Source organism: Labrus bergylta, chromosome 20 (genome assembly GCF_963930695.1).
Source record: "Labrus bergylta chromosome 20, fLabBer1.1, whole genome shotgun sequence".
Lineage (NCBI taxonomy): Eukaryota > Metazoa > Chordata > Actinopteri > Labriformes > Labridae > Labrus > Labrus bergylta.
This window is the reverse complement of record NC_089214.1, coordinates 17,948,557-17,963,671: the sequence shown is the minus strand read 5'-3', so window position 1 is coordinate 17,963,671 and position 15,115 is coordinate 17,948,557. Positions and strand designations below refer to the sequence as shown.

The 15,115-nt window shown below is 39.9% G+C and overlaps 1 protein-coding gene and 2 long non-coding RNA genes across 3 annotated transcripts; 2 read left to right on the top strand and 1 right to left on the bottom strand.

Annotated features, from left to right (window-relative positions):
- The first annotated feature begins 1,101 nt into the window (after positions 1-1,101).
- Positions 1,102-3,942, top strand: LOC136177225 (uncharacterized). Its single transcript, XR_010664862.1, has 3 exons — positions 1,102-1,242; positions 2,924-3,207; positions 3,632-3,942. It is a non-coding gene; the product is annotated as an uncharacterized lncRNA (long non-coding RNA).
- Positions 3,943-4,002: 60 nt separating this feature from the next.
- On the top strand, positions 4,003-7,533 carry LOC136177221 (uncharacterized). The gene is made up of 3 exons (XR_010664857.1): positions 4,003-4,238; positions 5,920-6,203; positions 6,613-7,533. It is a non-coding gene; the product is annotated as an uncharacterized lncRNA (long non-coding RNA).
- A 558-nt stretch (positions 7,534-8,091) lies between these two features.
- On the bottom strand, positions 8,092-12,420 carry LOC109987458 (myelin-associated glycoprotein-like). The gene is made up of 6 exons (XM_065948953.1): positions 12,291-12,420; positions 11,723-12,103; positions 11,229-11,534; positions 10,936-11,128; positions 10,258-10,294; positions 8,092-10,045 (listed from the first exon to the last, which is right to left on the bottom strand). Exons 1-6 carry the CDS (start codon positions 12,334-12,336, stop codon positions 10,001-10,003), a joined length of 1,008 nt encoding a protein of 335 aa, XP_065805025.1. The 5' UTR covers positions 12,337-12,420; the 3' UTR covers positions 8,092-10,000.
- Positions 12,421-15,115: the final 2,695 nt, after the last annotated feature.

Sequence of the window (15,115 nt, the reverse complement as noted above, 5' to 3'; positions counted from 1 at the left end):
ATTCATGTTGTAAAATGTTTTTATAAACTAACAATCTTTCAAAAATAAAGGGATTGAACAAGTTTGACATGAAGGGAACAAGAAGGTTTATTGTTTTTTAAAGTTTGAACAATTAGTGACTCACATTGATGTCAAAAACTAGACTTAATATATTTTATCAAAGGTCAAATCTCATTAACGTGAAATAATTGAAGGCATTATATATTTGTTTTTGTTGTCTTTTTCATCAGGCTGTATTATTTATGAATATTTAACTTGTTTGAGACTTTATAGTTCCTAATTGTCTTTGAGAAATATAATAATTGAAAAGTTTTTTCATGTTGCCTTCCTGAGTGACTTCAACTCAAATAACTACATTTATTAATCCAATTGTTGCAGGTACTATGACAAATACACATTTTCTATTTCAATAATTTTATCAATCTATTATTTTAATGAATGAAGCACCAAACATAACTACAGGTACTGTGACTCTCAGACTATCCAATCACAGAGCTCACCAGCCAGTCAACTAACGGCTAAAAATAAAAGTTCTGTGCTGAAATACATTCTACACGTTGCCAAATAAAATTAAAATTATTACGTATTATGTTAGTAATGAACGTTTGCGCGTTGGTGAATTATATTTACGGACAGATGGTTGACCTAGCTTTATGCTAGCTTATAGAACGGAGGATGTCATTTAGAATAAAAACACAGTCAGTCAGGATGACATTTTTTAGCACAATATTCTATTTTAACTCAGTTACAGCCTTATTTTAAATAAGATGTTAAATGAAAAATACTTCTACATTTTGAGAGAAAAAATAACTGTTTCTTTTATCAGATAAGTATTTGTTTTAGTCTAGTTGTAATAATTTGAAGATATATGTCATTTTTTTGTCATGACACTAGAATATTTTTTTCTTTAAAAACATCTACACAAGTTACATATTTAGTTATCTTTGCAGATATTTCTTGCTTGTCTAAAGTACCAATTGTCCAATGTTTTGTCTGTTTTGGAGCTGACTTGTGGAGGAGATCAGAGGAAGCTTTGTGGAGTTGAAGGGTCCATGTGAAGAGGAGCTTTCAGTTCAGGAGAGGAGCAGGAGTCGCTGGTGATGATGGAGGATGAGGAGGAGATAAAGACATCTCTGGTGCACAGATCTTGTAGCAGAAGGAACTGTCGGAATGGGCCTTCATCAGCTCCTGTACGTCTGGATGTCTCTGAAGTCCACCTGAAAAAAAGCAAAAAGAAAATCTGTGAGTTTAAAACACTGTACATCAACGAAGTCCATTAAGAAATCACATAAATCAACTGTGGGATTATTAAAGAAGGAACAGTCTGCAGATGGAGACAGAGGTGCAGGTTGCTGGATGAAGGTGGAGGCAGTTAGGAAGCATTAGTAGGGGTGGAGGTAGCTGGCTGGAGACAGATCTGGCTGTTGTCTGGCAGATGTTTATGTTAAGGCTTTGTCTACAGTTGTCTGGAAGACTCTGCTTGCAGAAGTTTTAGGTGCATGCTCGGGCTTCTTTTGGGTTCTTGTGGTTGGAGTCCGGAGCAGGACGGCTGCCGATGTGTTACAGAGGCTGGAGTTTGAGGCTTGTTCTCTCTGCCAGAATCTGCAGGTGAAGGTGGTGGTGGTGGTGCAGATGACTGGCAGAGGTAGCAGGTGGAGGTTGACATGGTATTTTGGTTTGCAGCAGTTGGATGGTAAAAGCTGCTGCAGATGCTGGAGGAGGTGCATAGTTGTCAGGATGGAGGTAGAACATTGATCCACAGCTGGGTGGTTTGAGGTGGAGGTTTGTTAAAGCTGTGTGGTTCTTTGGTTGTTTATCCGGCAGGAGGAGGATAAGATGCATGTTTAGTTTGTTGGTTGGAGAATGAGCATGAAAACAAGGTCTTAAAATGGTTTGCAGAGGTCTTTTTTTTGTCCTGCCAGGTGGTGCAGGTGGAGTCTTAGGCTGCAGTGTGTGACTCATCAAGAGTTCAAACTTAACACTACATATTTCCAAATTGGAGGCAGAGATTGTTAAAGTGTCCAGCAGGTGGTGCTGACGGCTGCTGGTGTGTGACAGAGGCTGGAGTTTGTGGTTTATGATCTCTGCCAGAATCTGCAGGTGGAGGTCGCAGCAACAAATTACTGGCAAAGGCAGTTTGTCAAGGATCAGGCTGCACCTTTCAGCCAGAATCTACTGATGGTGGAGGAGGAGATACAGATGTCTGGCTGAGGTAGCAGGTGGAGGTTGACATGTTTTCAGTGTTTGCAGCAGTTGGATGGTAAAAGCTGCTGGCAGACACTGGGGGAGGTAGATGGTTGGAGGTAGAACATTGATCCACAGCTGGGTGGTTTGAGGTGGAGGTTTGTTAAAGCTGCGTCTTCCTTTGGTTGGTTGTCCGGTAGGAGGAGGCTTAAGGTAGATGTTTGGTTTGTTGGTTGGAGATTGAGCATGAAAACAAGGTCTTAAAATTCGTCCTGGAAGGTGGTGCTGGTGGAGTCTAAGGCTGCAGTGTGTGACTCATCAAGAGTTCAAACTTTACACTACATATTTAGAGTTTGATGTTTGTGAACTCATAAAGTCTTTATGAGCTCTGTTTCCTGGCTCTCTTCACTGGAGGTCTCCCGGGCTCTGGTTCTCCTGATGTGTCCACATCATAGAGGGGAGGATAGACTCTGTCCCCACCCACTGACATGTCCACATGCATCCGTCCATCTTCATGGACTGATTCAGTGAATGATGGACGGTCCAGTCGCTCCCAGAGCTTCTGTTTGAGGCGACGTCCGAGCTCTAGGCTGTAAGGACGAGGTCTGCTGCTCTTGAATCTGTGAGGATCAAAGAAACAGAAATGAAACACAACGATACATGAGATGAAAAAGTGTGATAGATTGGTGATGAAGAAAGTAATCGTTTTGTGTTTTTTTTTATCACAAACATACTTCAGCATGTCGTCTACCACTGCATGGTAGATCAGCTGAAACTCCTCCACTGGACGGTTGTAGATGTTCAGATCTCCGTCAGGCTGCAGTGGAGCAGTGGAGGGTCGGGGGCCGGGGGCCTCGTCGGAGACCAGAGGCAGGTCGGCAGGTGGGATGGGGGACCGAGGCCTCGGGACCAGATGTTCGGCAGAAGATGTGGAAGGACGAGCAGCAGAGGTCCTCTTCCTCTTCTGGGCCGGTCTGGGAGGATGAGCAGAGTGCTGCTGTTTGGGTTTAAAAGATGAGGAAGGTCAGTAACATAGAGAGGATGTCAGGCTACAGTCAACTTCTTTCAAGTAAACTACTTCTCTCACAAGAGAACAATCTGCAGCATAACATTTTGACAACAAAATGTATTTTAATGCATGATACATTTGAGTGATACTAAAGATTTCCACTATCAGTTTTTAGAAAGATAGATGATCCTGTCTCATGGCAGCATAGCAGACCCTTTTGTGTCAACTCCCCCTTGACTATTTTGTTTGTAACATTAAAGTCCTTTTTTAAATTTACATCATGACTCATCATTCAAAAATAATTTCACATGCAGAATTAACTTTTTCTCTTCATCATTAACTTTTTCTGTTAAACAATATACTTTTTTATTTTATTTTTTATTTTTTATTTTTTAAACAAAATCTGAAAATAAAAAGTGTACCTGTTGGTCTCTGCAGGATGCTCTGGGCTTCCTGTCACTGTCTGCACGGCGTGCAGAGATTCTCCCTCTGTGACAGTAGCTGTGGTCTGCAAGGTGAACGGGCAAAACAAACTGCAACAAAACACAAAAACACACGTTAGAATCAGACTTATGTTTATGGTGAATGCAAAAAGAAAATATAACTGAATATCAGATTAACAATGGAATCTTCAAATTCAGAACAGGACCTTGTAATAATTTGAAGATATATGTCATTTTATTGTCATGACACTAGAATATTTTAATCTTTAAAAAACATCCACACAAGTTACATATTTAGTTATCTTTGCAGATATTTCTTGCTTGTCTAAAGTACCAATTGTCCAATGTTTTGTCTGTTTTGGAGCTGACTTGTGGAGGAGATCAGCGGAAGCTTTGTGGAGTTGAAGGGTCCATGTGAAGAGGAGCTTTCAGTTCAGGAGAGGAGCAGGAGTCGCTGGTGATGATGGAGGATGAGGAGGAGATAAAGACATCTCTGGTGCACAGATCTTGTAGCAGAAGGAACTGTCGGAATGGGCCTTCATCAGCTCCTGTACGTCTGGATGTCTCTGAAGTCCACCTGAAAAAAAGCAAAAAGAAAATCTGTGAGTTTAAAACACTGTACATCAACGACGTCCATTAAGAAATCACATAAATCAACTGTGGGATTATTAAAGAAGGAACAGTCTGCAGATGGAGACAGAGGTGCATGTTGCTGGATGAAGGTGGAGGCAGTTCGGAAGCATTAGTAGGGGTGGAGGTAGCTGGCTGGAGACAGATCTGGCTGTTGTCTGGCAGATGCTTATGTTAAGGCTTTGTCTACAGTTGTCTGGAAGACTCTGCTTGCAGAAGTTTTAGGTGCATGCTCGGGCTTCTTTTGGGTTGTTGTGGTTGGAATCCGGAGCAGGACGGCTGCCGATGTGTTACAGAGGCTGGAGTTTGAGGCTTGTTCTCTCTGCCAGAATCTGCAGGTGAAGGTGGTGGTGGTGGTGCAGATGACTGGCAGAGGTAGCAGGTGGAGGTTGACATGGTATTTTGGTTTGCAGCAGTTGGATGGTAAAAGCTGCTGCAGATGCTGGAGGAGGTGCATAGTTGTCAGGATGGAGGTAGAACATTGATCCACAGCTGGGTGGTTTGAGGTGGAGGTTTGTTAAAGCTGTGTGGTTCTTTGGTTGTTTATCCGGCAGGAGGAGGATAAGATGCATGTTTAGTTTGTTGGTTGGAGAATGAGCATGAAAACAAGGTCTTAAAATGGTTTGCAGAGGTCTTTTTTTGTCCTGCCAGGTGGTGCAGGTGGAGTCTAAGGCTGCAGTGTGTGACTCATCAAGAGTTCAAACTTAACACTACATATTTCCAAATTGGAGGCAGAGATTGTTAAAGTGTCCAGCAGGTGGTGCTGACGGCTGCTGGTGTGTGACAGAGGCTGGAGTTTGTGGTTTATGATCTCTGCCAGAATCTGCAGGTGGAGGTCGCAGCAACAAATTACTGGCAGAGGCAGTTTGTCAAGGATCAGGCTGCACCTTTCAGCCAGAATCTACTGATGGTGGAGGAGGAGATACAGATGTCTGGCTGAGGTAGCAGGTGGAGGTTGACATGTTTTCAGTGTTTGCAGCAGTTGGATGGTAAAAGCTGCTGGCAGACACTGGGGGAGGTAGATGGTTGGAGGCAGAACATTGATCCACAGCTGGGTGGTTTGAGGTGGAGGTTTGTTAAAGCTGCGTCTTCCTTTGGTTGGTTGTCCGGTAGGAGGAGGCTTAAGGTAGATGTTTGGTTTGTTGGTTGGAGATTGAGCATGAAAACAAGGTCTTAAAATTGGTCCTGGAAGGTGGTGCTGGTGGAGTCTAAGGCTGCAGTGTGTGACTCATCAAGAGTTCAAACTTTACACTACATATTTAGAGTTTGATGTTTGTGAACTCATAAAGTCTTTATGAGCTCTGTTTCCTGGCTCTCTTCACTGGAGGTCTCCCGGGCTCTGGTTCTCCTGATGTGTCCACATCATAGAGGGGAGGATAGACTCTGTCCCCACCCACTGACATGTCCACATGCATCCGTCCATCTTCATGGACTGATTCAGTGAATGATGGACGGTCCAGTCGCTCCCAGAGCTTCTGTTTGAGGCGACGTCCGAGCTCTAGGCTGTAAGGACGAGGTCTGCCGCTCTTGAATCTGTGAGGATCAAAGAAACAGAAATGAAACACAACGATACATGCGATGAAAAAGTGTGATAGATTGGTGATGAAGAAAGTAATCGTTTTGTGTTTTTTTTTTATCACAAACATACTTCAGCATGTCGTCTACCACTGCATGGTAGATCAGCTGGAACTCCTCCACTGGACGGTTGTAGATGTTCAGATCTCCGTCAGGCTGCAGTGGAGCAGTGGAGGGTCGGGGGCCAAGGGCCTTGTTGGAGACCAGAGGCAGGTCGGCAGGTGGGATGGGGGACCGAGGCCTCGGGACCAGATGTTCGGCAGAAGATGTGGAAGGACGAGCAGCAGAGGTCCTCTTCCTCTTCTGGGCCGGTCTGGGAGGATGAGCAGAGTGCTGCTGTTTGGGTTTAAAAGATGAGGAAGGTCAGTAACATAGAGAGGATGTCAGGCTACAGTGAACTTCTTACAAGTAAACTACTTCTCTCACAAGAGAACAATCTGCAGCATAACATTTTGACAACAAAATGTATTTTAATGCATGATACATTTGAGTGATACTAAAGATTTCCACTATCAGTTTTTAGAAAGATAGATGATCCTGTCTCATGGCAGCATAGCAGACCCTTTTGTGTCAACTCCCCCTTGACTATTTTGTTTGTAACATTAAAGTCCTTTTTTAAATTTACATCATGACTCATCATTCAAAAATAATTTCACATGCAAAATTAACTTTTGCTCTTCATCACAAACTTTTTATGTTAAACAATATACATTTTTTTTTTTTTTTTTAACAAAATCTGAAAATAAAAAGTGTACCTGTTGGTCTCTGCAGGATGCTCTGGGCTTCCTGTCACTGTCTGCACGGCGTGCAGAGATTCTCCCTCTGTGACAGTAGCTGTGGTCTGCAAGGTGAACGGGCAAAACAAACTGCAACAAAACACAAAAACACACGTTAGAATCAGACTTATGTTTACAGTGAATGCAATAAGAAAACATAACTGAATATCAGATTAACAATGTCTATCTTCAAATTCAGAACAGGACCTTGAGGTCAGTAGAAAGTGAATGCCTTTGTGTGTCAGTTTGTGTTAAATGGGTACAAACTAGTCGAGGGTTTTTGTGTACTCGTATCATAAATTTTAAGAGCCACAAATATACAGTTTAAAATTGTAGACAGTTTCTAACTTATTATTTATTCTTACTCTTTAGAATTTACAGGAAAATAACAACTAAATGTTGAATAAAAAAAGGAAGTCATACTACCATTAGATGTGTTTAACATTAACCTATAGCCTATATTATATGTGAGTAAAAACATTGATACATAACTATACACACATAGGTATATCTAGACTTTAATAATAAGAAAATGTGAAAAGGGTTTCATTCTCGTGAGTTATCTGAATATTTCCTCATTTATTGACTGTTTTTCTTGTAACAGTTGAACTTTCAGGAGGTGAAGTTTGGGCCTGTTAAACATTTGAACTCATGGCTACACTAACATTCAGAGGATCACTGTGTATCCCATCTGGAAGTTTATTCAATTGTAATTCATGAGATGTATATAAATATCACATGAACATTGTTTACAGAGGATATTTATCTCTTTAAAAGTACATTGATAATACATGGATACAGCTGGCTGCTTCTCAAAGTGTGAATGATAACTTCTGAGATCGACACTTTTTAAATGTCACATTTTCCTTGATGGATGTTTGTAGATGACTTTAAATTATGTAATAAATCAAAATAAAGAGTTAGCCTACATAAATATGAATTGAATGTTTAACTGAATTGTTGGTCTCTTTAAATAAATGAATCCGGTGTAGTTCAGTTCTGACAGTCTGCATGAAACACTGGAGATCGTCAAAATGATCAAATCTGACATTTTCCATCACTAAAGTTTCTTTATTTAGTTTAAAATATATGTAATATTCATAAATGAGACTCCAGAGGAAATATCTTCTGAACAAACCTTATCCGGTTCAGTTCAGGTGAGACAAATGTAACCATGACGGTAAACACCGGAGATTGACTAAAGGTGGTGAAATCTTACGTTTTCCATGACAGAAGTTTGTCGTTTGTCTGGGAAGACTTTAATTCTGCTCAGGGTGTCACAAGTTCTCAGTTGAATCGATTATTTTGTAGAAATCGTGGCGATAAAGTCGTGAAACAAGTTTCGTGGCTCATAGAGTTTTTGTTTGTGTTTAAATGATGATCTGATCAAAATGATGCACCTAGAAACGGACCATAGCAACCATGGAATCCTGCGCGTGCGTGACGTACGTGCGTATTGTTGCGTTCTGTATTTCACACATTCTCATGATTTTAAAAGACCCTTCAATAATATAGGCCTATATGAGACTGAGACATATTTCATTGAATTTATTTAATTATTTGAAGTAACAACAGCAGCTGGACTTGTTCATCTTCATAAACGAGAAAGGTGACGTGCGCATTTTACACACGTGTTGACTGGACCTTTTTACATGTCTACATATCAGGCAGGAGTGCAGTTATAACCAGATAACAGATGCGGAAATGTTTGAATACTGCGTCTTCATCTGCAGCAGTTTTCAGGACTTTAAGTCACAACCTTATTCACAGATTCCTCCAGAAGTTTCTGTGTTAACAAATAATTATCACAGCTGAAGTTCAGAATATGTGTAGTGGCAATGTCTTCTAGCGTGCAAAAATTGTCCCTTGAGTCATAAGAGCCGACCTGTTTGTTCCTGTTGCGTGTCCACTTCAATATAAACTCACGGATCCGTCGTTTCGTTTGATTTCTCTGTTTATTCACGAACAATTTCCACTTTTTTCCACAACAGATCCAAAATTAATATCAAAAACTCATGACTTAAATAGGATAAAAACAAACATGTGCTGTGTGGCTATACCTCCACCACAGTTCACAGACAAAGACGATCTCATTTTCTCACCACCTGTGCATCGCACCCACATTAATTAATCAGCTCCACCCATAACTCAAAATACCTGCCCAAATAAAACCATTATTTACCATAAAAGTGTCCATGTCAAAACAAATACTTCCCATGAATAAATACTTATTTAGAACGATACAAAATATATGCTCTATTAGCACAAACTTAAATCAGACTTCTCAAACTAAATTAACCATCATTAAAATGGCTTCTACGAATCAAACACATTACAGCAAGTTGTTGAATAAAGAATGAGCCGCTGATAAAGTTTAAAGCAGTATATAAAGATGATTTTGTGATGCATGCAAGTTTATTCTAACAAGAATCACAGGCAAAGACTTTTGGATGGAAACCATTCATTTCACATAACATTAAGTTTGAGGCAAAAATGACTCCACGACCCACTTTTGGGTCACGACCCACCAGTTGAGAACCTCTGGTGTAAAGGACAGTTGAATCAAGAGAACTCAGGGTTAATATAAATGGATACATACAGAACTGTTTTTAAAGACATTAAAAAAAACGTGTAATAGGCCTATATAAAATAAAATAAAAAATCATGAAAATGTTCCCAAAGCAGGGGAGAGCTAGGGTTCAGCCTCAGAGATAAGAGGACATTAATTGGAGAAACTCAAAGTCCCTAAATGTTTCCTTCTTTTGACTGATCCCTTTCATTTTGACATCGCTCCATCAGCAGGTCCCATTAAGACTGACCCTCTGCGTTGGCTTATAAGCAGTTGCTTTCTGACAGCTTCAGTGTCCATGCCATGGCAACCTGCGCGCACATTGACTCTAGGGAAGAGGGGGCGAGGGGAGACAGCTCTCTACAATGTTTAGAATTTGGATTGCAGTCCCCGTTTTAAACGCAAGGTGTCAGAGTTATATATAGTATGGCTTATTTATTGCATGTTGATGGGTTTTTCCCCCTGTGGGCTCCATCATGAAGAGGACTTCAAGATCTGCTAAAATCCTTCCCATGTTCTGCTGCTTCACCCTCTGATTGTGTTATGTTTAGATACAAAGGAATATCATAGGAGCAATTATCATGATTACCACATCTATATATCAACACAGTCCTATTGTAATGACAAAGCATATGACACATTAGGTTATATTCAATACTATAAACACATCTGTCCAGTTTGCACTTCATTTAGTGCATCTTACTAATCTACTGCAAAGTAATACCATTTAACATTCCAGAATAGAGGAACAGAAAATAGAGAAATATTCCACACATCGTAAAAAATGATGCAATCCTTTTTTCCTTCATGATGCTTAAACCTCAATCATTTGGTAGACATACTCGGATTCAACTGCGTCCTGTGAAAATGAAAATACAGAGTATCAGTGCTCTAGTTGGCTTCAATTCATCACTTTTTTAGATATATTATCATAATTATCTTTGAAGGATGTCTTTTGTATAACTTTTGAGCACTAATCTTCAAAGAGGAAACCTTTCTTTTTCATAACACAGGCGTATTCCCTTTTTATTGTTGAAAGAATGATGAAGCTGTCCTCATCTAGTAACTCACCTTCACTTGTTTGTGGCAGCATCTTGATCTCAACCAACTGGAAGAAAAGGAGACGGAATAAATATCAACAAATGCTAAATATTAACTTTGTAAAAAGATCATTCCATGAAAGGTCACATATGATGTAAAATACACTTTACCATGTTTCTCTAACACTAATATGTGTTCCTAGTCCGTCTACAAACCCCTAAATTATGACAAAAGTCCATCTTCTCTGTCTTTTGCCTGCTCCACTTTTCAGAAAATATGTGTGCAAACAGGCTGTTTGGGGATGTTCCCTTCATGACGTCACAAAGGGCAGTAACCCCTCCTCCTCCAGGTGGGTGACACTCCCACAGCTAGGTGTTTGTTCTGCCCTCTGAGTCTGCCTTCTCACTGTAAACTATAGGGCATGGAGCTAGAAAACCAGAGCCATCCAAGTCCTTCTAGAGAGGGGGCGTGGTCAGACACAGCTCATTTACATTTAAAGGTACAGACACAGAAACAGCCTGTTCTGAGCAGGGCTGAAATAGAGGGGTTTATAGACATGATCAAATACAGGATCAGAGTGGATTTAGAACAAGAAACTTCACAAAAATGTTTTGAGAAGCTCTGGAGACTGATTAAAAAGGTTGAAAAAGAATATAATATGTGACGTTTAAGCTGCAAATGATCACATGATTAAAACGTTTGTCTCACCACTCAAAGATGATAAGTGTACTGTAGAGCATCACGATGCCCAGGATCTTCACTGTGATGTAGACAACAACCCCAAACTTGAACCAGGTGAAGCTGCTGACAGGAGGATTGGCTCTGCTGGAGCAGGTCAGGTTCACACGTTGTGTCGTCAAATCTGATGGACTGTCGGACACCAAAGGGTTTTGAGAAGCATCTGAGGGAAATGTGAGATAAACATTTTTCATGAAAACAGCTGACATCCCATGTATCACCATATTCTGACAGGATCCAATAACAATCTCTGGTTGTCTCACATGAAACTCTGAGAGTCTGTGTCTCCTCTGCTGTCTTGACTTCTTTTCCTTCATTCACAGGATATGTGGCAGAACAGGTGATGTTGTATCCATCATGTTTGTCCGTCACAGTGATCTGCTCCTGGATTTTAGTCATGAAGGTTTTATCTGGGTTTTCCTCCATGTTGTTGAGAGAGTCTTGTTTGAGATTCCAGGTGAGTTTAGGAGGGGAGAGTGGACAGGGAGTGGAAGCTGAGCAGGTTATAGTGACAGACTCCTTCTCCTTCAGATCTCCTGAGATGATTAGTTTGGGGCTCGGAGGAGAATCTGTGTGTTCAAATCAAACACAATTTTCAAAATAAATTCAAAATGACTGCACACTGTAGGCCTTTTAAAGTGCATACATAAATAGACACTTCTTATCTGACACTGCATACAGTTTAAGGTTCATATCAATGTCAAACTTCAACAAAAGAGACAAAATGTAATACATTTACAGCCGAAACAAGATTTACCTTTAACTGTTATTTGAAGAGGGTCACAAAGAGCTGTTTCCCTGAATGGCCATTTTTCAATTCTGAAAAAGTAGTTGTCAGAATACTTTGGGAGTAATTTGGAAAAAAGAGTGGTGCAATTTTTCTGTTTTAGGTTCCCTACAATCCTCATCAGATATGTGTTAAATATTCTGCTACTATTGAAAATCACATTGTTTTGATTGATTCCAAATTCGGGGCCGCTTTTGATCCAGACTCCAAAGGTTTCACTGTCGTCAAAGTCGTTCCTATATCTTGCCCAAAAGTTACATGGGATTTGCAAACAGGATCCAGTCAGTGCTTCCATCTTCTGCGGTGTAGTCATGAAGAGGTTTGACCATTTAGGACACAAAGACAAAGCCCCTGAAAATCAAACAAAGGATCAAATTTGAAGTAGAGCACAACATGCATGATGAGAGAGATCACAAAAATGCTCCACAGTTTAAAAAAAGCATGTTAGGTCTTCTTCTCTGTCTTCTTAACATGTTCAAGTCAGTGTTGTGTAAATGTGAAACATCTTTAAATAGAGGTGAGTGAGTGAAAAGCTCACCTGATAGAAAGAAGGCAATCAGTAACATGTTGGCTGTCGTCATCATTTTCACTGAAATCACTGCAATGACACTTACTGGATCCACACAAATATTTGATCTCACCCACAGATCGTGCAGCGTCAAGTGATTATCAGCAGAGCTGCAACAACAGACACATAACAAACTGCCCTTCTAAGCTGCAGAAATAATACATTTTCTTCCTTCCTGTTTGCACCGTCTGAGGGAGGAAGTTATTTTTGGCTGAGTTTGTGGTCTGAAACATTCAACTATACCCTGTTTTTTTTTTTTTTTTAATAGTTGCATATTATTCCCATCTCTTTATTTTAGATGGACTAAACCTTAAATACGAATAGCCTCAAATGTCACACACGTACTACACAGCCAATACTTTCACCTCCCCTCAGGCCAGAGATGCAGACCACTTACCTTCACTGAAGAGCGCTATGACAGTCTTTGTACTTGCATCCAACACACTCATGAGCGCTTGATTTCCATTTATTTTAACACTATTCATTTTTGACAGTTGTAAGATTATTTATTGCTTCTTTATTCTGTAATAAAAGCCTTACATGTTCATTGCTATGTGATATATGTGCACTGTATACACACTGATGCTTTTACAAACATGAAGTGCTCAAGTGATAAAGAGTTATTTGAAAATCAATTTATTATTATGATCTGCATGAGAATCAGCCAGTAATAGCAAGGGCATGTGTTACATCGTGACCGTGCTGTGTTTAGTTTTGCTCTCCCTCACCATGTCTGTGCTGCAGGTCTGTCATCCTCCTGCTCCACATCGTCACACCTCTCAGAGCTCTCCATCACCTGAAGCTGATCAGCTGTTCAGAGGAGCTGGACACACGCTCTGCACAGTTAGTAAAAGTGTTTTATTTTCAGATCAATCATGAATGGATTTTAAAAGACATCATACATAATAAAAAACACAATGTGAAATATAATGTAGGTTTTCAAATAAAAAGACAAGTATTTCTTACTGTTTAAATTCAAGATAAGAGGACAACAGTTACACTGACTTTAGAGGACAATAATATCCCCACAAAGTTCATATACAATCATAAAAGTGATACTTGTCTTCTGTTTTAAATATTTTAATAGTGCTGCTAAAAAGTAAAGAAGCTTGGTTTAAACACAACAGTAGATAAACCTAAAGACATGACCTCAAATATTGTTAGAATAATAAACGTCTGTAAAGTAACAGTCTTGTGAGATTAGTTAAATTGATGGTGATTTTGCCTGCAGCCTTGTGATGAAAGCCGTTGCACTTGCAGTACTCTTTGGTGTTTGAAACAGGGTTCCAGGAAGTCAGTTGTGGTAAATGGCCAGAGAGAGTAGGCGTAGGTGTTGGGATTTTTGTGGTATGTTTAACCTTTACTATGGTTAAACAATGAAAGAGAAGACGGATGACAACAGATGATTCAAGTTCAAAAAGAAGCAAAAATATCCACAGGAACAAAGTAGATAATCAAATGAAGACTGTTAAATACCTTCAGCAAGGAATGAATGATCAATCAATAGATGAATCATTATTTGATCAGCTTCGATTCATAACAAAGGTTATCTCACTTTGGACACTTTACTAAATGAGCAGCTCCAGACTTGTACTTCATAAATCATATTTGACAGATGAGATGTACCTGTCAGAGGTTTTCTTCAGAGGTATTATATGTGAACGCAATGTTACACTGTGAACTCATTCCCTATGTTCATGCAGATAAAATAATGAGTGGGAAAATTCAGTTTAGATTTGTATTTGTGCACTTGAATGAAACCAGTAAAGTGGTTACTGGAGCCCTCTGGTGTCAAGTTGGACAAACTGAGGTCCTGAAGGTCCAACATTTTATAACTTATCTTTAAATGTCATTCCTTCTTTGAACCACAAACAGACCCCCCCCCCCCCCCCCCCCTCCCCAAAATGTGAGATCATCGAATCCTTTAAACAAGAAAGGAGGAGTAGTTCAAGTAGAATGTTGCTTTGGCTGTCTCTACACAACGTATTAAAGTTTGTAAGACTTTACTGATTCTTCCATCAAACCTTTAGTACTTCTATCTCTTTCTCTTAAACTCTCTCTTTCTAAGGCACTTCCATCTGCCCTGCACCCTCTTGCATTGTAAACTAGTCAAACTCCATTATTTTGGAGCATACTTTGAACTGGCTATATAAATGGAAAGTAAATGAAGAAAAAAAATCAAATGTTTATTTTAATTTAGTTAATTGACCTAGTGGCCTTAAATTGCACCAAGAACCCTATCTTGGCACTTACCTTTAGCAAATGAAACACAGAGTCTGTAGACCCTTTGGTTTGCTATGTGAGGCCACCCTTGTTCAAAAGTGTTCTGCCATGTAAAATATACTTTTTGAAAAAAGGTGGTTAGATTTCAGAGGCCCCAAAGGAGCCATTTTTTAAGTCATTTTTAAGAAATAGTTTGCTCTTTAGGGCTGCTGTGTAGGTTTGATATCTAGCTCCAAAATAGACTCCTGATTCACTGATGTAAAAACAGTAAATCCACACAGCATACTTAACTGGATACGACATCAAACTTTATTTCTAGATGCCATGATGGAGAGGAAGAGTTTGTGCAAGTTTACTTTAAAAAAATATATATATTTATTTTTGGGCTTTTTGTGCCTTTATTGGAGAGATAGGACAGTGGATAGAGTTGGAAACCAGGGAGAGAGAGTGAGTGGGTAGTGACATGCGGGAAGGAAGCCTCAGGTCGGATTCAAACCTTGGCTACCCGCTTGGAGGACTACAGCCTCCATGCATTGGATGTGCGCATTAACCACTGCGCCGACTTTTAAGAA

Excerpts from the sequence above, each read along its gene's own strand:
- LOC109987458 (XM_065948953.1), bottom strand. The coding sequence starts at position 12,336 with ATGATGACGACAGCCAACATGTTACTGATTGCCTTCTTTCTATCAG. Across the intron at positions 12,104-12,290 it reads GATTGCCTTCTTTCTATCAG|GGGCTTTGTCTTTGTGTCCT; the intron begins GTGAGCTTTTCA and ends TTTGATTTTCAG. Across the intron at positions 10,295-10,935 it reads ACACTTATCATCTTTGAGTG|TTGGTTGAGATCAAGATGCT; the intron begins GTGAGACAAACG and ends CTTTTCTTCCAG.